The following is a 25,466-nucleotide window of genomic DNA, read 5'->3' as shown; positions in this document are numbered from 1 at the left end:
TGGATCTCCCCCTGGTGGCTGGCTTTAGTACACGCACACATGCTATCGCCACTATGTTGTGAACCAAACCAAAAAATAATGTATAATGCTAGTCCAGTTAGAGAATTTTAATTTTTCCTAATTGTTATACATATTATGAATGCAGATGGACAATAATTTTGATGATTTATTAAATTAATTAAACTGCATTATTTTTTCTGTTTCATATTTGTTTTTATCTTTTGTCTGCTTTCTAATCACATAATATTTGTTTAACATAATGCAGATGTGTGTATGTCTCCTGACATTTCAGTGCACTGATGTTTGTCTGTAACACGCATTTAGTGCAGTTTTTGTCTCTGAACATTCAAACACATTCTCTATGATTATAATAAACAGTTATATTTGAATAAGTTTTGACTAATGAAACATCTTACTAGTTTGTAAAATTAATTCTTAGTTGAGTCATGCTAGAATGCTTAAAATCAATGTTGTTCTTACGTTATGTTTTTTTCAAATTAAGACATAAATTTTGGTGGTCTATTACATAATGCACCAAATTATTACATTTTCTTCATAAAAAATTGTAACATCCGCATTTTGTAATAACCGGTGCAATAAGTAACAACTTATTACAAATGCGGCAAACTTTATTACATATTGCGTTCAAGAATTTTATTACAAAATGCGGCAAGTTATTACGAAATGTGGCGTTATTACATAATGATGTGAAAATTTATTACATAATGCGGCGTTATTACATAATGCGGCGCTACAAGGTGCCCCTGAATAACTTTAAAATTTACTGAACCCAGTTGTGTTAATGTATTCTTTGTGACAACTAGGTACGTAGTGCAGTGCACATACTGGTACGCATACAGCTAGTGGTGCTACCGCAGAAAAGTGTAAAGTAATTAAAGACAAGTCTGTGATCGTAATCACTTTTGTAGATACTATGAAACAAGCCAATGTTTCTGCTACATTTTTATCATTTGTTAACTAGCAACACAGACATTTATTTTACTGCTACTACTGGTACGTAAGCTCACAGAAGATACATGAGTGAATATTGGCTTGCTGTATTTGTTTGTGTGCAGAAATATAACGTTAATCAGATATATAATGAAATTAGGGTTCTAGAAAACCATTTTTCAAACTCAAATGAAAATTTGCTTAATTCCATAGCAAAATTCTATGGCAAAATATTTTTCCACCAAGACTCATGAGAGGGCAAATGACATCTATGGTTTGGTACCTAGCCAAGGTGATCATAGTTGGTTGAAAATCGACCAAACCAGCTTTTTCTTGTCTAGTGTCAGAAATGGCTCTAAATTGTGCAATTGGGTTAATTTTTTTTTCCACTGGCTTTGCCCAGATGGGCTCTTCATGAATGGATCAACTGTTGTCAACCTGATCTTGGGCCTAAGGCAGTTAAATTTTGCCAAACATGACCTGTAGGATCAGGGCTCTAAGCCAGACAATGCGAAATCCGTCGCCTGCATGTTGGCAAAGAGGGATGACCTGCAGCGTGTAACCTAACCTACTGAGGCTTGGTTAGGCTGTATATGCTGCACCCAGCATCGACCTCATGGTTTCTGCCAAAGAGAGATATTTGTGATGTAGGTTATGTGATTACATTGATCGCTGTACATTTCTTACAGGAGTACCTCTTCAGTAGTGTGAATGAGGGAGACATGGCAGACCACACCCCACCTCTGGAGTCCGGCCAGCTTCTTAGCCCTGAACTCCCTCTCCTGGCCTCACCACCCCCTGCCATGGTCAATGGAGAAGGCCCTCAACAGGTTTGCTCAAAATCCTTTACTCTTAACTTGTCCTCGCTGCACTAAGCCTGTCATACCCAGAGCAACACTTCAACAAAGTGCCTCGTAATCACAAAAACTTTCTTTCTACATGGGTAGTTTCTTCTGTTGTGGGTCTTTAAGGTGTTCAACAGCTAAATTGATCTCTGGAGTGTTGCAGTTTGTCTGCATGTTGCCACAAAAGTTTGGCTCAATGGGATTTATTTTATTCTGAAGCCACAAATATTATAAACTACACAATAAGCACTTATCACCATCAGGAGCAGAAACTTATCTCCATTTGTAGTTTTTCATGATACTTAAATTGGTTTTTATCATTTTTACTCTTAAGTGAAAGTTGGTCACTGCAAACTGACCATTTTTTTTATCCATGGAACTTTTTTCACATTGGAAGGGAAATAGTGAGAACAAATCTACTTGGCTGTCAATGGGCAGTGTCTGCCAGAAATGTAAAAGATGGTTACCGTTTTTTTTCTTCAAACCTTTTTATTCATTGGCAATATGCCAGTCACATCAATCAGTTGTTCAGCTTTCTAGTAATTTTATGAACTTCTGGTGACTTGAAGTTGGTGGGTTGGTGGCTGTGTACCGATTTTGAGCATACAAGTGTATTTAACATTTCTGGATTTGTTTGCATGCTAACTTGTTAGCTTTCTGACACTAGCCACCCTAAGCCTTTGATCAGATGCCAAGCTGGGCTAGTTATTTCAGTTCTTGTGGTGGTGGCATCGGTAAACATTATTATTTAAGCTATTTTCAGTTCCAAGAAAATCTGAAATTGTGCTGTGTTATCGGTAGCAGAGGCCACCACTAACTTTTTCAGATGGTGTTCATATTTTATGTAAGTTAAGCAAGGAATTATCAGTAATGGGACAGACATGAAATCTGCAGACTGCAGTGCTGTTTTTTTCTCACATCTTGATTTTTCTGCGTAGGTCAAATCAGTGAGTACATGTTCAAAAAGTGAAGACAGTTGAGTCCGAGAGTTGCAATCAAGCTTCTAATGAACTTGTGAGAGTTGTCTGCATGCAAGGCTATTAAAGCCATTTCATTTGTTAATTTCAGGGAATATCGAAGAAAAGTCTTGCAATTCGGTATACCTAATGCATACTATACAAGTTAAAACTTGAGATTGGGCGGTGCTTGGGCAAGTAGTTCTTTACCCAGCCTAGAAATACTGTTATATGAAGACATTGTTCTTTTTATGATTTGTTCGATAGATGACAGCATAATGCTGTATGGTTTGACTAATCTAGCAGATAAATGTAGCCCCATCTTAAACCACTGTGGTAGAGCCACCTGCAATCATCTGTTTAAAGTGACAGTATCAGTAAAAAGAACTTCACTCTGATATATTTTACATATTATGCAGCATCGCTATTATTCCATCTTGTGCCGCCTTTCTTATGGCCTAATTTGGATATAGTTGATTTGAATGAATGTAAATAAGCCATCCCTTGGGGCTTGCTTTGTGAAACCTGACCACTTCAAGAGCTCATAATACTGGGGTTTTGAAGGAACTTGAAAAACTGCAGTTGGTTTCCTTCACACAGACCTCACAAGAGTGAGGCGGCGGGTGTTTGTCGATCATTAGCCAAAGCTCTTAACTTAGTATAAAGGATATAGGGTGATACTCGCCTTCATCTCTGGTCAGCATCATTGCGAGATTGAGTGGCCCTGACAAGCCTGGGTGATTTCTCTGTCATTTTGATGGTCATCAGTATGATTTGCTGTAAGTGTCCGTGACTGCTTAGGTAACAGCATAGAACCTACAACGATCTTTTTCCATCATTTCCTCACTCTCACCTAGTTTGTTCAGATAAGACTTGCTAATATTAGCACTGCCCTATAAACACGCCTTTCCCAGTCATCTTGTCCTTTTCCACAGTGGAAAAACCCTCTGCTGAATTGGTCTTTGTTCACATAGGGATCAAATTTTGTTGGGGCTGTGATGGTGGTGGTCTTAAGAATTCAGTTACCTTACCTTATCACCTACCACCGCAGTCACCTGATTACCCATACACAGTATATATCATGTCTTGCTGGATGCTCAAAGAGCTAATAAAGTCAAGTGCTTTTATGCTACAGCTTAAACTATTCTTACCCTGTTGCTTGGACCAATTTAAGACACTGCATGGTGGTTAAATTTGGTGGCGTGATGGTTAAAATGATGGGGAATAACAAATCGTAGATAGCACAGTGCTGTTTGCTTTTTGCATGGTTTGATTATTTTGTTTTTGCTCTGCCAGGGAATGTGACTGTTGTGAATTTCATTAACCTTTCGGGTGTGTTTCTGCTCACAATGGAAACTGGCTGTAGAATTGAAACGCTCTCGCCAATAGATGGTGCAAAGTTTTCACTGCCTTGTGTAAAGCAGATATGACGTTAGAAATGTGACGTGTTTCCTTGCATGGCCATGGAGTTTTAGAAAAGTGATTGCCTGAGGGGAATCAAAAATACCTGATGTCAATTACCCCCTTTTTCAGTGTTTGGTGTTGGTATTTTAATGGTTTCTGACATCTGCAAGTGAGACATGGCATGTGTGTTTGTGTCTGAGGATGTGTATTTGAATAATACAATGGCTGGAGAGTGAGGAGCAGGTGCTGTTAAAGGGGGTCTGGCCTAGACTAAGTGGGGTAGCGCTACATAGACAGTAAAGTGGATACGTGATGACTGCTGACCCCCCTGTCTCTGACCTTTTGAAGAAAAACTGCAAGGACGCCCTAATCTTTTTTCCTGCCCCCCCCCCCTCACACACACACACACACACAATACAGAATGTCTTGGGGGTTGGTATTAACGCTCTGTTGAACCAATTAGTCTGAGTCAGAGGAAGCTGTTTTTTTTAGGGGTCATTTACCTGAGATGATTCCTTTCTGGAAATGACTTTGCTTATAGTATGATTCATTCCTTTCCCTATTATTAAAGTTTCCAAGCCAGTATTATTCTTTTCTGGCCTTTTGGTTTAGAACTAAATTCACAACTGATAAATTGTTCCATTTATGTCAGTCATTGTCTTACAAATATGGGAATCGTATTAATTGGCAAAGTAAGTGCAGTGTTTTCCATGGGTTTGTTAACTTCATGATTTCATTTGTGTGGGTGTAGATTATGTTGTTAGACTCCACTGACTATGTTGGCCAAGTTTTTACATTCGAGGACGTTTAGAAAATCTTTGAATATTTAGAAGGCTCCAATGTTTACATATGAATTCAAACACAGTAGCTTGGAGAGGAAGCTCCCGCCCCTTCATTTCATTGATGGCACAAGTCGCAGGCATGGACGACATACTTCCACTTAGTCTCGGTAGAGATCGGTTGTCCCCATTGCCCACAATCATAAAAAGCCATCTTTCTGTCACTTTCAATTCTGTGTGAATACTTTTTTTGTTTTTGAACATAATGTGTAACACAGTGCAGATGTTGTCATAGTCATATTTATGTTTGCTATTTATGTTTGTTTTCCGATGACGGCACAACTATAAAAAAAGCGATTTGATCGAGGGTCACAAAATACTAACAGCGCTGAAATTACCTTTAACCTTGGTTAGCCAGTTTGCATCTCTACACCTTCGTGCTCGCGGCATGCATGTACATTCTTATGCATGTGCTTGAAAATTATTTTTTTGTTGTTTTTGTCATGGTACGGGGGCCTACTTTGCACTGTAGTGCCACTTGCAGGTCATCTTTAAGGTAGTATGTAGTAAGTATGTAAGATTACAAATAGAAATTTTAGGCTTTAGTTTAAAAAAAAAGGGGGGGGGGGTATCCATTCTGTACAATATGGACATGTTGTTGTTGGAGCCTGACCGACTTGGAAGGTATGGATGCCAGTAATTGAAGATATCAACAGAACTCTTATCAAGGCAATCCAGGTTCCTACGGATCCTTAAAAGTCTTAAAAGGCATTGAGTTTATTAACCTAAAAATAAGGCCTTAATTGATAGTAAAACGTCTTAAATCAATCTTTCAAAAAGTCTTAAAAAGGCTAAGACATGGGAAGTAGGATTTTATGAATCTTTTTTTCTGATGTTGCAATTTAAAATCTCAAAATAATTGGTAACATCTATTTTTTTAAAATAATTTACCGAATACCTCGTGGATTAACGTCATGCAGATCAGAATAGCGGAACCAACAACACTCATTTTTTGTTTGCAGCCGGGATGCTGAGAGCAGTGGCTCCACTGTTGCTAGCAAGCTATCACCGTAACATGGATGACACAGGGAAGTGCAAATTCAATGAAAATTGACTATTCAACCAAGATTTTGCGGCATGGCTGAAACCGATACCAAGCAATGTATACAAGGTGCGGTGTATTTTGTGCAAGAAGAAAGCTGAAAGAAAAAAACGTTTTTTCTGAGGTGGCAAACATTCTGCAGGATGATGCGGATCAACTCTCCCCACAAGCTGAGGGAAAGGCTGGCACCCTGGTGGCACAGCTCATCACCAAATAAAACACACCAAGGAAGCAGTGTAAAGAACAAATGGCAGATTTACAACAGGTGGAGGCAGAATTGACGAAAGCTTGCAGATCCATGCTATAGCTGTGGAAAAAGAGGAACCAAGTTAAATGGCAAGGGACATACTGTTTTATGCAGGCATGTTGTCCTATGATGTGACGCTTCATGTAACGAGAAGACAAAATACTTGAATGCAGTAGAATAGCTATTCGGAATGATACTACTTTTTACTGGTGATTCATGATTATTATTTCTTTTTTGTGTTATTGTTTTCTATGAGTTCCACTCTAGAAAGTTTCACATTTCTTTCAACATTTGAAGTGGATCATCTTACTTTTTCACTGGACCAAAAAAGTCATGTTTCATGTTACAATAAACATTTGGGCAAAATTGTCCCTAACCCTAAGTAATTGATATTTTTTCCCCTTCAATTGTGATTACTGTAAAATTGGTCTTACATTTCATTCCAAGCGGCATTAAAAAAGTCTGAGGCCTAAATCTAAATGGCCTTAAGCTATAGGAACTCTAGAATCAAGGGATTGTTGTACCATGCTGGTTTTACTACTAGACGGTAGTAAAACCAGCATTTATCTTTCATTTCACATTTTACTTTAATGAGGTTATGGGCTACTTTTTTTTGTGTGTGTGGGGGTAGGGCGTTTTTGTTTTTGTCTCTCCCATGTGGGTTGTCTTTTACACAACTGTGTTTAGGTTGTATTTCTGGGTCTTCGCAGCACTGATAGTAGGGCGGGGCAATATATTGATAACGTGATATAAGGCTAGGTATCATCTGGGATTTTAGATATCGTGATATGACATAAGTCTTGTTTTTTCCCCTGGTTTTAAAGGCTGCAATACAGTAACTGTTCTAGCTGTTATATTTCGTATTTGTCTCTACCCGTTTGGACACCATATCCACATTACTTATGAGTGTTTATCAAAAATATCATCATGTAAGTATTTTGTGAGAGCAACAATAGTCATCGCTACAATATCATCGAAATACCTATCGAGGTATTCGGTCAAAAATATTGTGATATGTGATTTTTGTCCATATCGCTGTATTTTCTAGAGAATGTAGCCTTCTCTCTGCAGCTGCTCTAAGAAATACTAACTAATACTAACTAACATACTAACTATTTCTAACTAACATACTAACTAACCAATCAGGGCAGCTCGGCGTCTGTTCATTTCAGTGTAGTTGCAATCAGGGGTTGTATAGGGATTTGTGAGAGTCGTGCAGAGGTAAGGTGATGCGTTTTGTGTCGTTGCTATGGATTTTAACCTCATTCTAATTCTGTCTTTCAGACCTGGTCATGATCTGGGGCAACTGGTGCTTGAGATTGAAAGAGCGAAAGAAGTGTTTGTTTTGGCCTTAACAGAAAAGGGTTTTGCATAAACCTGTTTCTCGGCAAACTGAAAAGAGAGTAGGCGCGTGCGTGTGTGTGTGTGTTTTTCCATCTGTGCTCCCTGAGCAGGGTACACACAAGCAATCATCAGACATTAAAAATATAATTTACATGCAACACTATTACATAGTCTCTATCACACTAACAATTATACAGACAACTCTACAAGCCCACATCAACATATGAATACCAGCACACTGATCCAGCACAACTATAAAATTACAATTAAAAATCAGAATCATGGTCAAATTGTTGACATGGCTGGTTGCTCAGTAACCTTTTTTTTTTTCACCATGGGAAAAAGAATGAAAGTCTGTGCAAGTTTTAAGCTCAGCTGAAAGCAATGTTAATGGCTGTAAATGAAAAAGCAGATCGTCCAAAGGCAGTCCGCTGCGAGGGATTTTTAAACCTGAGTTTAGAGCAGATCGAGAGGTTCTGCTCATTTGCTCAGAGCAGAGCTGAAAAATTATCTTAAATACCAATCGAACTTCTGAAAACAGAATGGGATTTTCAAAAGTTAAGAGGCTGTATTTGGACAATATGTTACTATGATAGCGATTTAATGATTTCCTATCAAAAAATGTTAAGGCTTGTTTAAAAAAAATCCCAGTTGGTTTCAGAACAATCTTACTGGCCTGAGACAAGCAGGATATACCCTGGCGGCTTGTCCAAGGTGTCTCCCTGCCTGCCGCCCAATGACTGCTGGGATAGGCTCCAGTATCCTCGTGACCCTGAGAGCAGGATAAGCAGTTTCGATAATGGATGGATGGATGGAAGATGTGAAAAAATCATAGCGTATAGAAATGTTTTTGATGCTTCTGTTAGTGAGTTCCTAACACGTCTAAATTAACGTTATATTTCAGTGTTTCACTCATCTTGTTAATATGTCATAAAAAGACATTAACAACATTCACAGACACGTCTTAAAAAGACATATTTGTATGTCAAAATCAGAAACGGTAGATAGGGCCTTGAATATATGCCCCTCACAAGCTGCTATTGGGTTGGTGGTGAAGCAAACCGCAACCCACTCTGTGCCTGCTGGTCAGCTACTGAATCATCCATGAAAGCTCAGGAGATCAGTGACCCCGCCTCAATCCTCAAGTTTGTCAACGAATGTGAGGAGGTGGACAGTAAATGACTCAACAGTGTTATGGAAGCTACTTGATGGACCAAATTCTCAATGAGGGCTATAGGTTATGCAGGAGATATTTGTTCCATTGGCTGACTTAATGTTATTGTTTTGTTTTGTTTTTTTGCATTTATCAAAATTTTTATTTAAGGAAGTGTATGTAACAAAAAAAAAATCACGAATGTCTCCCATTTTTACACACTCTTGAATCCCTGTAATCAGATCAGTGGGCCTGTTTCTGACATCGCTGGAGGAAAATCACTCAGTATATTTACCTTTTTGAGCAAATTAATATACATGCTTGTCAGTGAATAATGCTTACAGCTGTCAGGGGTGCACTTCAGTATCTCAAACCCTCTATGACTTAATAAAAAAATATAAGGATCCCATAGAATTCACTGTTCAAATGGTATTTATTAGGTACTATTTTTCTGTCTTAGTATAATGCTGAAGTGTTTCATTATGTATTTTATAGATTGTGTACACTGATCAGTCAAAACATTAAAACCACCTGCCTAATATTGCATAGGTCCCGCTTGTGCCGCCAAAACAGCTCTGACCCATCGAGGCATGGACTCAACAAGACCCTTAAAATGGTCCTCTGTTATCTGGCACCAAGATGTTAGCAGCAGATCCTTCAAGTCCTGTAAGTTGCAAGGTGGGGCCTCCATAGGTTGGATTTATTTATCCAGCAAATCCCACAGATGCTCGATCAGATTGAGATCTGGGGAATTTGGAGGCCAAGGCAACACTCTGTCATGTTCCTTAAACCATTCCTGAACAATTTTTGCAGGGTGCATCATCCTGCTGAAAGAGGCTACTGCCATCAGGGAATATCGTTGCCATGAAGGGGTGTAATTGGTCTGCAACGATGTTTAGGTAGGTGGTACATGTCAAGGTAACATCCACATGAATGCCAGGACCCAAGGTTTCTCAGCAGAACATTGTCCAGAGCATCACACTGCCTCCACCGGCTTGCCTTCTTCCCATAGTGCATCCTGGTGCCATCACTTCCCCAGGTAAACAATGCACACTCACCAGGCCGTCCACATGATGTAAAAGAAAACGGGACATATCAGGCCAGGCGACCTTCTTCCACTTCTTGATGGTCCAGTTCTGATGCTCACGTGCCCATTGTAGGCACTTTCGATGATGGACAGGACTCATCATGGGCACTCGTGACTCGTCTGTGGCTACACAGCCCAATACGCAGCAAGCTGTGATGCACTGTGTGTTCTGACACCTGGCTATCATAGCCAGCATTAACTCTTTCAGCAATTTCAGCTACAGTAGCTCTTCTGTGGGATCAGACCAGACGGGCTAGCCTTCCCTCTCCTAGCACATCAGTGAGCCTTGGGTGCCCATGACCCTGTTGCCGACTCACTGGTTGTCCTTCCTTGGACCCCTTGTGGTAGGTACTGAGCACTGCATACCAGGAACACCCCACAAGACCTGCTGTTTTGGAGATGCTCTGACCCAGTCGCTGAGGCACCACAATTTGGCCCTTGTCAAAGTCACTCAGATCCTTAACGCTTCCCCATTTTTCCTGTCTCCAACACATCAACTTCAGGACCTGACCTGTTCACTTGCAGCCTAATCTATCCCACCACTTGAGAGGTGCAATTGTAATGAGATAATCAATGTTATTCACGTACCTGCCAGTGGTTTTAATGTTTTGGCTGATCAGTGTATATTACTGTGTTATATAATTTTGTGTTGATTGAGCTTGAAAAATCATTTTTCAATCACACCCATGATATTGACTGGCAGACATTAGCTTCTCTGACTGAAATGATGCATAGATTATCAGTGAAAGCGATCCAGGGCTGATGTCAGTTTAAATGTAGCAAACCTGTAGCAATGTACCTTTTTAACTGGAGTTAATCTGAAACTCTCTGAAAACGGATTAAGATGGGGATATTTAGGGGTGGGTGCCCCAGTGGCTCACTTGGTAGAGCACATACCACATAAGGCTGAATCCTTACTGCAGCAGCCTGGGTTTGAATCCAGCCTGGGCGCTTTGCTGCATGCCATCCCCTCTGTCTTTCTTGTCTCTCTTGACTATCGTTATCAAATAAAGGCGGAAAATGCCAAAAAAAAAAAAATTGGGATTTTTAGAAATTCAATGAGGCAATTCCAAAAATGCAAATTAAATAGTAACCACTCAAAAAATGTCATTCTGATATGAAACACCTAATTCAAGCTATTTTTGAACTTTGGTTGCATTGCCTCTTTAATTAATCTGTGTAACTTAGACACAGCCTCAAACACATTCACAGAATAAGATTTTGATTTCCTCTAGTTAATTATTGCTGGTTTTCTCATATGTCAGGCATTGTCCCTAGGGGTGTGTATGTGGGGGGGGGGTGTGATGGCCTGGGGGCTTGTCCAGGGTGTCTCCCTGCCTGCTGCCCAGTGACTGCTGGTATAGGCTCCAGCATCCCTGAGAGCAGGATAAGCGGTTCAGATAATGGTTGGATGGAAGCATACTTGAGATAGCAAATCTTTTATAAGACTTTATTAGAAGAACACCTCCACAATTCCAGTGAAACTGGACATTGCTATTCATGATAAAATGGAATTTACAACTCCGGGAATCTAATTTGAGTCAAATTGCATGGTTCTTACTAATTTCCAACCCTCTAAGGCATAAAACATAGCTGTGTTATTTAAAAAAAAAATGCATTTCCAAATACGGCAAAATTGTGGCCACTCCAAGGCCCATCTTGATTTACAAGTGGTAGGCGTAGTTGTTAATCTCCGCTTTTGGAGTCATCTACTGAAGTAAGCAATGTTTCCATAGAGATTCTGTGTCTCTCGTGGGTGGAAGCCAGCCTTATATGTAAGTGATCATTCCACCCCTTTGTGGGATAGAATATGGTTTCAAAAAGTCCAACTGATGCTCATTATGGTTATCCTAGATTATCTCTGCATTGAGTGGTGAAAGAGGGTGTGGTTAAATAAACACTGCTCTATAGTTTTAATTAATGTCTATAGTAAGTGATGCTGTGGTACCATTCAAAATGACATGGCCGGTATTTGATAGTAAATGCAATAATTGATCCAGTCAAGTGAAAGGGACCAGTGCTCAATTTTAAGATCTTTTTGCTTTACTGTAACATTTATGATCAAGGCCAGCATGTGAAAACTAGTTTTGAACACTTAATTGAACTCTACTAACACATACAGCCTCTTAGCATAAGTGGATTCAATAATCAGGTACTTTTTTAGATGCTTATACTAAAGGACTAGGGCTGCCTTTTAATTTAAAAAAAAAATTCCCTAATGCATCCTAGTAAGGCTGAGTCTGACATGGCTGAAAGGGGCTGTTTCATATGGCCAGGAATTAAGGCAATTTGTGCCGCTCTTTATTAAGGGACGTCAGATTGGTGTACAGTTCTGAAGAGTATGAAACTGGAAAAAGGGTGACTGTGGGAGGAAGATCACCTGGAGATCGAGGTGCATTTTATTTTTTGGAACCAAGCGGGCTTTGAGAATATAAAGTTCCCTCGGCTTTTCGGAGCTTACTGACGTATAAAGCGCAGCCAGCCTGCATTTCGGTGAGTGAGATTGAGGCTGCCCTGATTTCTAGCACTGGCAGACATTTGTTTGCCTTAACCAATACGGTGATATACTTGGCAATAATGATCACATATTGTATACCAATTCCTGAGCTCCCCTTAAGAGTAACATTTCGTTTTTTTATTTTTTATTTTATTACTTTATTGATCCCCGTGGGGACATTCTTCCTCTGCATTTAACCCATCATAGATGTGTAGCTAGGAGCAGTGGGCAGCCGCCATGCAGTGCCCGCGGTTTTTATCCTAAATATTTTCACTTCATGTATGTAGATCAGACTTTGGATCTTGAGTAATCAATCATCAAAACTGGCTCACTTCGATTGTATTTTTTTGGGGTGCTCTTTATCAGTAATTGAAAATGGGAGAACAAGGATAGCCAAGTGAGAGGTTGTTACTGTGGACATCCAGAGCTCGGAGTGGTGAGTTTTTGTTCATGAACTCAATTTGTTAATGCCACTTAAGACTGTAAATAAAGGGTACCATGCAAGCTAATTAACATAGCTCATACTATAAGAAATCAGATGGAAAATGCTTGCAGACAAGGACTACAGAAAAAAAATTGGGACATGTGCCATAGGTCCCCCTCGACATGTTTCTCTGCTACATTAACCCGCGGTCCTCACTTTGGCTTTCTGTTGAGTGCTGCGATATTTCCAACTGCATACATTAAAAAAATGTCCCTTTGGACATTTTTTTTATGTCTCTCTCTCTTGTCTTGTGATATATCCGAGAAAGAGAGGGCAATCAAATTGCCCTGAATTGCCATTGCGGAATTATGCTTATGTCATCGGCTTCACGGAGACTGCATCAGTTCCTCTCTGGTTCTGACACCGGCAGGCTGTTCCCCTACGTCACTTGGCTGCCGTTTCCTGTCCACCCAGCTGCTATGCCACATCAGCACGCAGTAAACAATTAAGAGGAACAAATAGTGAGAAACCTGAACCCTGAGTCACTGGCAAGCAAAAAACGTCAGAGCTAACAGCCATGAAATGCTTAGAGCAGGTCCACTCTCTGGGGTAATAAAACACAGCGGTGGATACCTCTGTGGTGATCTGTGCTCATCGCTCAGCTCTGTCTCCTCAAAACACCATGTATGACAAGCATGCTGCCCGAACATTGGTAGGCACGAAAATGATTTTTATGATTTATTGTTTGTTTTGTTTTTTAAACCTTTAAACCAGTTTTTGCAAATGGCTCTTTATTTGACTTTCATTGTGAGGCGCGGAGTCTTACATTATCACTGTTCAAATGGGACCGGGAAATCAGCACATTGTAGTGCTTAGTCATCTGTGCAAAGTTAACCTTTGAAAGAAGGGGGAAAAAAAGTTAACCAGAGCTTCCTCTGTCAGTCCACTCCCAAATGAAGTCATCATATTTAGGATTTATACTTTTTTTGTTGTTGGCCCAAACAATAATTATTTGAAAACTTGACTCAAGTCCAAGAAAATCTCTGGTATTTGTTCTTTTTCTTTAGTCCATCTCACCAATTAAAGTGCACACTGTGTAGATGGTACAAAAGAAAAGAGAAATCATGCTTCATCTCACATCGTATTATGGAGTAGACCCAGACCTGTGCCACCCAATTTGTTCCCACAGTAAAATCTGTCTTAAAATCACAATAAAATTTAGTCTGCAGTGTACAGTTAAAGCAGCTTTAATTACTTCTGCTGTGAGGGAATTGTTGCTACAGTCCCAGGTTGAGATCTTAAGAGCTCTAACTGTATAGATTAAGGTGACTATAACTGTCAGTTGACTCCAGTAGCTTGTATTATCAGTAGTGGTATCACTGGTGGCTTTGAGGATGTTTTCTTAGCTCGTAACGTTGCAATTAGATGCAAAAGTCCCCCCCCCATGTTTCTACTGCTAAATTAACGCTTAGCCCCCTCACTTTGGCAAGGGCATCTCACTTTAAACAGGAACATTTGGCAAGCAAATCTCCATACATTATCTCAAACATGCAACCAAGAGTGTGTGTGTGTGTGTGTGTGTGTGTGTATATGTGTGTGTGTATATATATATATATATATATATATACACACACACACAAAAAAATTTGTGTTTATTTATTTATTTATTATTTTTTGTGGATTTCTCCCGCTTTTGTCTCCCCCATTTGTATCCAGCCAATTACCCCACTCTTCTGAGCTGTCCCGGTCATTGCTTCCCCCCCTCTGCCGGGATCCGGGGAGGGCTGCAGACTACCATATGCCTCCTTCGATACATGTGGAGTCGCCAGCTGCTTCTTTTCACCTGACAGTGAGGCGTTTCGCCAGGGGGACGTAGTGCATGGGAGGATCATGCTATTACCCCCAGTTCCCCGGTCCCCCCCGAACAGGCGCCCCGACCAACCAGAGGAAGCACTAGTGCAGTGACCAGGATACACACCCACATCCGGCTTCCTACCCGCAGACACGGCCAATTGTGTCTGTGGGTACGCCCGACCAAGCTGGAGGTAACAGGGATTTGAACCGGCGATCCCCGTGTTGGTAAATACAGAGGGTGGCACTAACTCCTAACCCGGTGTATGTAACAAAGATAGGCTACTTGATGAAGAGTACACCCATGGGCTGTTTACCTATCCCCTTGATCCTGCACATAAAAACCAAACCAAAAAGCTATACCGCGTATAGATCATAACAGTGCTAGACAACAAACAAACAACTAACAATGGCCAACCAAACAAAAGACAAGACAACATCTCCTGAACAAATGAAGGAGGGCATTTAAATAGGCGGACGATGGCTGATTGGATCTGGAATAGGTGCGCAAACGATGATGGACTGGAAACACCTGGCCAATCATGGACGAGCACCTGCTGGATGAGAGGGAGGAGGAGGAGACACAGACTGGAAGACAAACACAGAACACACACAGGGCGATGGGCGTAACCGCAACGGAATATACCACTACCCGGATGCCCGCAACCAAGGGTATATAACGAGCCAAGATTACTGTATAGTTCATTGTCAGAGTTCCCAAAGTGTGAGCTGGTTCTCTAGTTGCCTCTAAAAGTCATGGGCTCTGAAGGCAGAGATGTTTATCATCTATCCATTATCCAAGCCGCTTATCCTGCTCTCAGGGTCGCGTGGATGCTGGAGCCTAGCCCAGCAGTCATTGGGCGGCAGGCGGGGAGACACCCTGGACTGGCCGCCAGTCCATCACAGGGCTGACACACACACACATGCGTTCGCCCCTAGGGACAATTTAGTATGGCCGATTCACCTGACCTACATGTCTTTAGACTGTGGGAGGAAACCGGAGCACCCGGAGGAAACGCACGCAGACACAGGGAAAATTTGGAAACTCCACACAGAGGACAACTCGGGACGGACCCTAAGGTTGGACTACCCCTGGGGTTTGAACCCAGAACCTTCTTGCTGTGAGGCAACTGCACTAACCACTGCGCCACCGTGCCACCCTGTGTTTATCAGTAAGGCAAAAACAAGAAAAAAATTTGAATTTATGGTTGACTTATAATTTAGCATAATTAAAGCAGCAAATTTTTTAATGAACTGGCCGGTCAGGCATCTGACCTTTGTGACATCAGCCAATGCGAATGATGATGATTTTTTTTTTAATTGCTTGAACAGTAATAAGTGTTTTTTCACTCTATATTTCAAACATTACCTTCAAGAATCCTCAGCAGTTTTGAAATATTTTGTTTCTGTGCCCTTTTTTTGGTCCAAAGTTTTAGAAATGATCCCCCCCCCCTCTTTTTTTTTTAATTCATCCAATACCCCTTAGTAACTGCTCGAGAGAAGGCTTGTTAACTGACCACCTGGCAACCCCAGTGATCGGCACAGCAGCTTCAAGGAGTGATCTCTTTTGGAAATGAATGACTGAGGAAAACGTTACGGCAAACAGTGCATACTCAGTTTTCTGATCGTGTTACCTAACGCCGAGCATCTCATTATCTTGACTGTAGAATTGGCTGGTTTGAGGTCTCGAGGTGTGAAAACGTTGCGAACTCGAGACCGTCATTGTCGCCAGCTCTAAAGCAGAGCAGCTGAACTCCTATCACCTCATCTCCTCTCACATCGATCGGAGTATTAATGGAGGGTGTACGGCATGCTGCTCCCTCTCTCTGTGTGAGAAAAAGAGTATGTGGGGGGGGGGGGATGGGGGAAGGGAGGGAGAGGGACTGTTGTGTAGTCATATATGTTAGCCAGTGAAGCTGCGTGGGTCGCACAGCTCCCTCACGCCTTTGTTTGTCGTGTGTGTTGTGGGGGAATTGGCAGAAGAAAGGAATCTTCACCACTGATGAGCTATGGAAACTTCTTACCTTTTACTGCAGCTGTGCAGTTATCAACCCCTGATGGAATCTTAGTCAGATTAGCCAGATTCATATACACAGCAGGTGCTATAGAGCAGACATATACTCAGTGACAGGCGCAGAGGAAACTGAATGACAAAACTAAGGCATATCCCCAAGTCCATTCATTTTGTTTTGGCTCATATTTCCCCGGGTTCATCCTCCCCTCTCTTCGCGGAACGCAGCTGCCACCGCTGCGGAGGTTTCGCTCCCTTCTACAACAGTGCAGCGCGGACATCGTTGTGGCTTATTTGTTGAAGGGGTTGCCGTGGAGACTGGCGGTGAGGAGACTGCACCAGAGCCAGAGGCAGTGTCGAGGGAGCCGTCTGATGCGGAGAGCACTGCCGCGAAGCAGACGAGGCTGAGCTCGGCAACTATGGGCTTACGCTACACATCTTCTGAGAGCAACCTGCGGCCAGTGTGAGAAAACTGAGCCCCCGCCTGCCCCCGCCGCTGCACTACTCGCCTCTGCCAGTCTCCTTCTGGGTCTCGGGCAGGAGTCTGTGGAAGTGAGGAGTCGAAAGGTTCAGCGTGGCCTGATGTATTGCCATCGCAGGTCATGTGGTTTTTCATAAGGGCTGGGTGAAGTGGTAGAGGGTCTGTTAGACCCAGGAGCATCTTATCCTCTCTCTGCGACTGCGTAAATTTCGACGCCTGAATGAGAAAAAGCAATGCGGGCAACAGTAAGTAGTGGATGGATCTTTTGAAAGTCAATTTTTCCTCCTTTGTGCATATTAAGAGATGAAGAATGGCACTGTATTGATTTTCAGCTTTAACTTCCAGGGTGAATTAACTAGAAAGGGGGAGGGGAGGACAAGCGAGGTGTTTGTTTCACACAGAAGGGGGTGGACAACAAACAGACTCATACACAAGAGGGAGAGTGCCTTGACTTTGATTCAATTACACCTCCGATGCCCCTCCCCCCTCCCCCACCAAGCAAGCTCTCACACTCACCCTTTGCCACGCTTGCTGCCGCTTGTGTGGGTGCGTATGTGAACACACGAGCTCATTTGTGTGGCAGTGAAAGGGCTCCCTCCTTTCCCAGCTGAGCTCATGAGTAGGAGCAATGTCAGAGACGGAGGTGCTGATGATAGCTGTGCTAGGAGAGGGCCACGGCCAAAGCCCCTTGCCATGGGAGTGTAGGCTGCATGACAGCGACTTCTACAAAAGCCAGGTAACAAGCGCCCACACACAGCACGGAGCGGTATAAACCTAATTATGTGTGCCGCTTTATAGTAGATAAGATCAAGTAAAAGGGATGATTAATTGTTAGGGAAGGGAGCTTCTTCGGTTTATTTTAATTACCTCTGGCGAAGGGGATGAGTTTATTTTGTGCATTTCATCTTATTTATGTTTTGAAATGAAATGATGCTTTTCTATTACTGAGTGAATTTGATTTTTTTTTCGACAAAACGCATCTCCTCTTTTGAGCTTTTATTTATTTCCTGTGATAAGCTGACGTTTGTTTATTGCATGACGAGACTAGTGTGATAACCGCTGATGTAGTGGTGTGCTCTACCTGTCTGAAATGGTCTTATTAAACTCCACCTGCTGCAAAGCAGATTTTAGGCTAAGCTGTGTTGTGAAATATGGATATTACAAAGGATAAGTAGTTGGGCTCATCATTAATGCTTTAAAAGATAAGGGTTAAGCAAGTATTATGGGTTACATCGTTGATCTATCTTTTATGGCTTTAGTTCTCTGTGAAAATCATTATAGTATGTCAGTTTTATGCCAAAATGAGGGGAAGAAATGTAGAAAGTACAGGGCTGGGCACTTAACCTCAAAGTCCTTTTGGTATGCTTTACGAACAGATGGGAAAAATGCCACCACTGGATTTCAGTTTTCTTTTTTGTGTTCTTGACACAATGCATTTCAAAAATCTGAAACAAAAATCCACATTGTTAAGACCAAAGTCAAATGAAGCAAAATCCTGGGATGGAAATCAACTGCAGGTTGAAAATGACCCCTCATCTCATTCAAACAGATGTTGCTTACATTCTTGCTTACTGCTGCAGCCCGAGCTCACGTGATCGCTTCATCCTTTTGAGACAGAATGGAGGACTTAGGCCCTCCCCTTGTAAAATGTATAGATTGTTTGAAAATTCCATGTTAATCAGACTTCGATGGCACCGTCGTTCCCGAATTAGTAGCCTAATTGAGCTTTGGTTAGAAAATTAAAAATGCTACTTGTTAGCAATTAGCTGCCAAGCTGCTGTACAGGCAGCAGTTGAGGTTTTGTCGGATAATTGCTTCATGTCATTGTTACAGCTTGCAGAATTACAGTCTTTGTTAGTGTGTTAATGATGACAACCTCACCTGTAATGAAAGTAACAGGTGACATTGCCAATGATGTAGCAATGAACTTGTAATTTTTTAAAATCGGAGCCCACGATTGGCCAGAAAACATTCAGTTGCCATGGTTTTTTTTGTCCGAGCCCACTGTTGCACATCTAATTAACTGGTCCAATGTAGTTTAACAAAATTCACATTCATAAAGCTTAAATAGTAAACATTACTGTGTCACTAACTCGCTCGGCATTGCCCAATTGCTGAAAACGTGTAACTCTGTCAGTGTTCTTAAGGAAAGTTGGGAAACATCCTTTAAGCAAAAAAAAAAGAAGAAAAAAAAAGACACCAAACATCTGCAGGTATGAATGATCTCAAGTTTGTTCTTAATTACCACACACTAATTTGGAAGAAGGTGCCACATATTGTAAAATTATGCAGTCTTGCACTTTTCTGTCAGATAAAACTTGAAGCATAGCTTCATTTTGCAGTGGTGTTGAGCGTTGATACTTCTGACTCGATATCATAATATTTCACTTGCATCTTTTGTTCCTGTTCTGTACAGTGAATTCACATTTTGCTGTATGCATGATGTAGATTTTGTGTATTTGGCCAATCAGGTTGCACACATTCAAGGCCCGATTTTTTTTTTAAATTTATTTATCCAGGTCCACTGTTGATCTGTCCCTTTGTGTCTCACAGGTAATCCTGGTGCAGGTAAACCCAGGTGAGGCCTTCACTATTCGACGAGAGGATGGTCAGTTTCAGTGTATCACAGGTAAGATTGCTGTATCCCACCTTTCCTTTTCCTTGGCATACTGGGAATATTAATGTGCACACAAATAACCAGATGCCGTAAGCATAACCCAATTAACACCTTAATTTCTGCTCAGTCTTTTCATTTTGTTTCATGGTGTAAACATCCTTGTGTGGTTTTTGTGCATTTGTCAGGAAGGTTAATCTAGTTACAGCCGAGCAGCTGCAGATATACCTACTAGAAGCTATGTTGTTGCTATTTCAGCTACTGTAACCTCCGTCGACTTTCCTGAGCACTGTGTGACAAGCCTTGCTTCCCGATGAGACCACGTTAGATCCGAGACATTTAAAAGATGTGGGGAATATGTAGAAGTGGCATTGGGCAAATGGCTTTGCAGGTTGAATTGTTTTGCAGAATGAGGTTAGACTTTGGCCTGTTTGGGTGATTTAACCTGACTAGATGCACACATGGTGTACACATGACACACTTGAAAAAAGCAGCCAACAGGGTTCCCACGCCTCCTGGAAATCCTGGAAATTTTTGGACTAGTTTTCCAGTCATGGAAAATGCCTGGAAATTTCAAAAACTTATAAAATGTCCTGGAGATAGTCATGAGATCCTGGACAATTATAAAATTATACAGTTTTAGTGCTTTAATGTTATAAAGCTCATCTGAGATTACATTTTCAGATGTTTTCCTGAGCTCACAGCTGCAGCGCCACCTGTTTTTGGAAGGCAAAACTGGATTAAACATGCAAAACAAGGCTTTGATTAAGACGGTGTTTATGCGATAACACATTTTGTGCATTGTTAGCCTGTTGTTAGCATGTTCATGTTTTTACATGTACAACATCACTCTTAAGTGACCTGTGAGCAACTGCAAATATATATGCAAGTCATTGCATATGTCCTTGAAAATGGTGGGAACCCTGAGCCAATTATAAAGCGCAAGTGTCGATGTATGCTACTTGGGTTGTCAAAAATATAAAATTTTCGATCTGTATCGTTTCTCAAAAAAACATTTTTGATATCAGTCCAAGTGTGCTACATGTTCGGTATCAGCTAAGCTGAAGTCACACTGGAAGCGGCGAAGCCACTTGTCATGGCTGCCTCCATTCACTTTGAATGATGTCAAAATGCTTGGCTAATTTGTGGTGCGAGGCAAGCTGTCGGTGTGGCGACAAAGTTGAAATCAAAAGTTGAAACTTTGAGCCCGCCATGTAAGAAATGTTCATAGTAGTAACCGGTTGGATTTGAGAGAAACATCTGCTGTGAAAATTCCCCTTTTTAAACATTAGTTTCCCTCTTTTCCAACACCATGGAGGAGAAGCTGGTGAACTGTGTCGGGTTTTCCTCAAATGTATGACTCAGTTCTGCTGATGCACAGAGACGCAGACAACAGAAACGCCATTTGGTGAAAAGTGCCAGAAATTGTTGGCTTTTCTGGTAATGTGAGAATAATGTATAGTGCTACCTTATACATATTTCATGAATATCTGTCTTTTCTTGGTTAGTTGTTGATCTTACGTAAGCTGTTTCCATTTATCTGATTTATTTTGACAGGGCATAAAAACATGAAACGGATCTATTTTTTTCCCCATCTATTAAAATGACTCGGAGACACAAACACTGGCAAAGCCAGAGAGAGGTAGAGAAAGAGACGCATTTCTCTCTCTCCCAAGTACACTACTACAATTTTGCCCCGAATAACCTTCTCAGTTGGATAGAAACATTGTTTTGTCATACAGAAAAGAAATGACTTTATAGTGAAATAAAAATACCTCCTCTGTTTTGGCAAATAGCAATGGTTCAGTAAAAGATTTGATATTTGTGGGGGGTTTTGGGGGGGGGGGGTTACCGTGGTATCAAATCATATCGATCATTGAAAATTTTACTATTATCCTATCAGAGTTCATTATTTGGTATGGTGACAACCCTGTGTATGACATACCGTCTGTAGAGTGACTGCGATCAGTCAGAGTTCGCAGGAGCTGATGTGGACAACATGGACATTTTGTGATAAAACTTAAAACACCCACACAGCACTGGCGAATGAGCCTGTGTTTCTTAGTATTTCGTAGCTAATTTTCTATTTCTGTTTGGATCAAATGTGCTTGCTGACCAGTAAGGCTATTCTAGACCGTTGCTGTTTTAATAGTCACTCTGATGGATATTGTGTTGGTTAGGTATTATTCGGGGGGGGGTTGTTTTTTTGTTATTGCATGGCAATGGCATTGGGAGTGACGAAGAAGGGCAGGATTAGGAACGAGTATATTAGCGGGACCACTCAATTTGGGTGGTTTGGAAACAAAGCAAGAGAGGCAAGGCTGAGATGGCTTGGACATGTGTGGAGGAGAGATGCTGAGTATATTGGGAGAAGGATGCTGAACATGGAGCTGCAAGAAAAGAGGAAAAGAGGAAGGCCAAAGAGGAGGTTTATGGATGTGGTGAGGGAGGACATGCAGGTGGCTGGTGTGACTGAGGAATATGAAGAAGACAGGAAGATATGGAAACGGATGATCTGCTGTGGCGACCCCTAACGGGAGCACCCAAAAGTAGTAGTAGTAGTAGTAGTAGTAATGGCAGTAAAGTCTCTGGTTGTTTTGAATGACAGTAGTCTTCCAAATGTATATGGTCATAGAGGGGTAAAAACCGATGACTGGCTGCTCTATATGATCAAATGTAGATCAAAAATATTGTCGGGTGCTCTTGGAAAACCGGGAAAACGAGGGAAAAAACTACTTCTGTAGGTCTTCCATGGTAGGTCTTGGTCATTAATACCTACAGTAGTCAAAACATGTTGGCTTTTTTAATGATTCAGCCACTACAATAAAGGCTTTTTAATATTCTCCTTCCTCACTGCTGCCCCCCCCCCCCTTATACTTGGAGTGCCTAGATTGTCATCTTGTTTGATGTATATGGTCATGTTGTGGTTGTGCAGTTCAGACACTTGCCTGTAGCTGAAATTTTTTTTGGGACACGAACTGTTAAAAAATAAACCCGGCACCTATGCTTGCCAACATTTCAGAAGGGTGTAGTTGCTAATAGGATTGGTCGTATTAATTTTTCTTTCAGTCATTGGGCACGTCAAGTTCAATCTCAGGACAGGGCCATAATGCACATCCAGAAACAGGGACAGGGTTTTTTCTATTCCTGTGGCCCCCATATGTTCCCCATTACTAATACCCTCATACAAGTTAGCTTACTTTGCACATCAAATGAGCTGTCCCCTCCTTGCAACAAAAAAGGTTAATTTTCCTTTTGAAAATAACCAGAAAGTAGACTAAATTAATTTGCTCGGCAGTATCATCCCCACCAAGTCTTGCCTGTTAACATTATATCAGGTGTAAATTTTTAGGGTGAAGTAAATCTCAAAAAAAAAAAGTCAGAAACCTGCTCTGTCAGAGTACCCAGGCTCCAGAGTGCGACCATTTTGTCACATTTTGCGACTGTTTTTTGAAATGGTGTGACTAAAATTTATAACTGATGCGCACCAATGTGACTTTCAAATACCCCCATCTTTTGTTTTATCATTATCATATCACACTCATGTATCAGTCACTCATTATTGCCGAGAAAGAATGTGTGTGAGAAAGGGGGGCAATGGAGAGCAGTGCAAACTTAGGCTCAACTGAGCATGTATAATATACCACTCTGCCACACATTTACACATCATGCATGATTTACATAATGTGTAATGTGTTTCTTTCATCATCTTTATGCAACTATAGTGTAGAGCAACATACAAGGTTCACCTGCACGTGAAGAGGGATTCGCTTCTTTTAACTGCGGTGTCAGAGGCAAAATTCCTTTCGGTTTCATAATTATTTGAATTTATTATGAATAGCTTGATCCTCCCACGCGCTACATCCCCCTGGTGAAACTCCTCACTGTCAGGTGAAAAGAAGTGGCTGGAGACTCCACATGTATCGGAGGATGCATGTGGTAGTCTGCAGCCCTCCCTGGATTGGCAGAGGGGTTGGAGCAGCGACCGGGATGGCTCGGAAGAGTGGGGTAATTGGCCGGATACAGTTGGGGAGAAAAGGGGGGGATAAATTCAAAGATGCATGCAACACTCTAATTGCAAAACATTTGCAATGCAATCCCAAAGCGATGATGCCGTGTTAATGGACTCTCTCATTAGCAGTGAATGAAGTGCTGGTGCTATGCAGTCAGCAAATTAAGTGTATTTTAAGTGCAGTTTTAAACATGAAGCAGAATATGTGCAAGGACAGAGAAACCATTAGTGTGATCACGCTTTAAAAACAAGGCTAGTAACAAAATAGAAAAAATACGCACGTTGCTGTTAGTGGTGCGACTGAATTTGGGCTGATGCTCCTGAAAATTTCAATGACAAACACCTGGCAGAAAAATTGAGTCTTGAGCCCTGAGGCTGCCTTGTAAACAACGGAGGTGGAAGTCCCCCAACAAAGCGGGTAGGTGAACACTCACGAATGGCGTTCTCTCACGATAAAAGTTGCTTACTTAAAAAAGAAAAAAAATGGACTTGATTATTTAAAACTTGATCATTCAGAGTAGTCTGATCATTCAGAGTAGTCTTTGAACTTGTGTGATGCCCAGATATGTTTTTAGAAATTTTACAGGCCTTTCTTTTCCAATGTATCTTTATGGAGAAAAAGTCTTTTTGGGTCCCATGGCGGCACGTGACTTGCAGTACCAAGCTTGGCCAATATAGAAGAAAAGCCACTTTATTTTGTCATTGTACAGTTACAATGAAATGTGTTCTCTGCATTTAACCCATCCTATTATATAGGAGCAGTGGGCAGCTGCAGCACCCGGGGACCAACGCCAGTTCTTCTGTCCATTGGCTTGGTCAGGGGCACAGACAGGAATATTAACCCTAACATATATGTCTTTTTGATGGCGAGAGGAAACTGGAGCACATGGGGGAAGCCCACGCAGGCACGGGGAGAACATGCAAACTGCACACAGAAAGGACCTGGGACGGCCTAGGGTTCGAACCCAGGACCTTCTTGCTGTGAGGCAACAGTGCTAACCACTGGGCCACCGTGCCTCACGTACCAGCCACATGCACTATGGCTGTTTCTGTGGGCCTGCTCGAGACTCAAGTGGCCTTACTGATGAATGGAACTTGAGTGTTTGGACATACCGCCTTCCAGAACCCATCTGTTTGCTCAGATTTGTTTGGTTTTTTTTAGCCTCACACTTCAAATCATTTTATGCACAAATGTTTACACATTTACAAAATATTAACAATTACGAATCTTTTCTACACATTTACAAATTGTTTGCTTAAATCTTTTTTTACACATTCACAAACCTGAATTTGAAAATCTTTTGCACATTCAAATACATTAATGCAGTTTTTTTTTACACACGTTCACAAATGTTGATATACAACCGCAAATTGTATAAATAAATATTATTTGCAAACATTTCATGAGCTCACAGTCTTTTTGGCCTGTTATTGATTCCATATTTTTCATTAATTTTCTCCCCCCTGCAAATGACTATGCTGCAGTTAATGTGTCACCACGACATTTTCATCCCGACTCTTGTCTCTCATACCCAGGCATAACCAGAAATGATCAGTTCTGTTACAGAAGCTGCTTTAATTTGACTTTGCATTCTGCTGTTGCCGCCTAATTTGACAGATGATTGAATGAGCTGTGTACGCTATCATATGCAAAATCAACAATTACAGGGTCTTGAGCGAAGGCTTACCACAGAGAGGCAGTGTTTGA

At 41.4% G+C, this 25,466-nt stretch overlaps 1 protein-coding gene across 5 annotated transcripts in view; it reads left to right on the top strand.

Annotated features, from left to right (window-relative positions):
• Window positions 1-25,466, top strand: part of fndc3a (fibronectin type III domain containing 3A) — an 87,687-nt gene that overhangs the window by 9,434 nt on the left and 52,787 nt on the right. For all 5 annotated transcript variants that reach the window (XM_056282997.1, XM_056282995.1, XM_056282998.1 and 2 more), the window contains 2 exons: window positions 1,641-1,781; window positions 19,686-19,761. In XM_056282997.1, coding sequence (XP_056138972.1) covers window positions 1,674-1,781; window positions 19,686-19,761 — 184 coding nt within the window. In that variant the 5' untranslated portion in view covers window positions 1,641-1,673. The remainder of the gene's footprint in view (window positions 1-1,640; window positions 1,782-19,685; window positions 19,762-25,466) is intronic.

The sequence above is a fragment of the Lampris incognitus genome, chromosome 7 (genome assembly GCF_029633865.1).
Source record: "Lampris incognitus isolate fLamInc1 chromosome 7, fLamInc1.hap2, whole genome shotgun sequence".
NCBI lineage: Eukaryota > Metazoa > Chordata > Actinopteri > Lampriformes > Lampridae > Lampris > Lampris incognitus.
The sequence above is the reverse complement of the archived record's forward strand: the minus strand, read 5'-3'. Positions and strand labels throughout refer to the sequence as shown.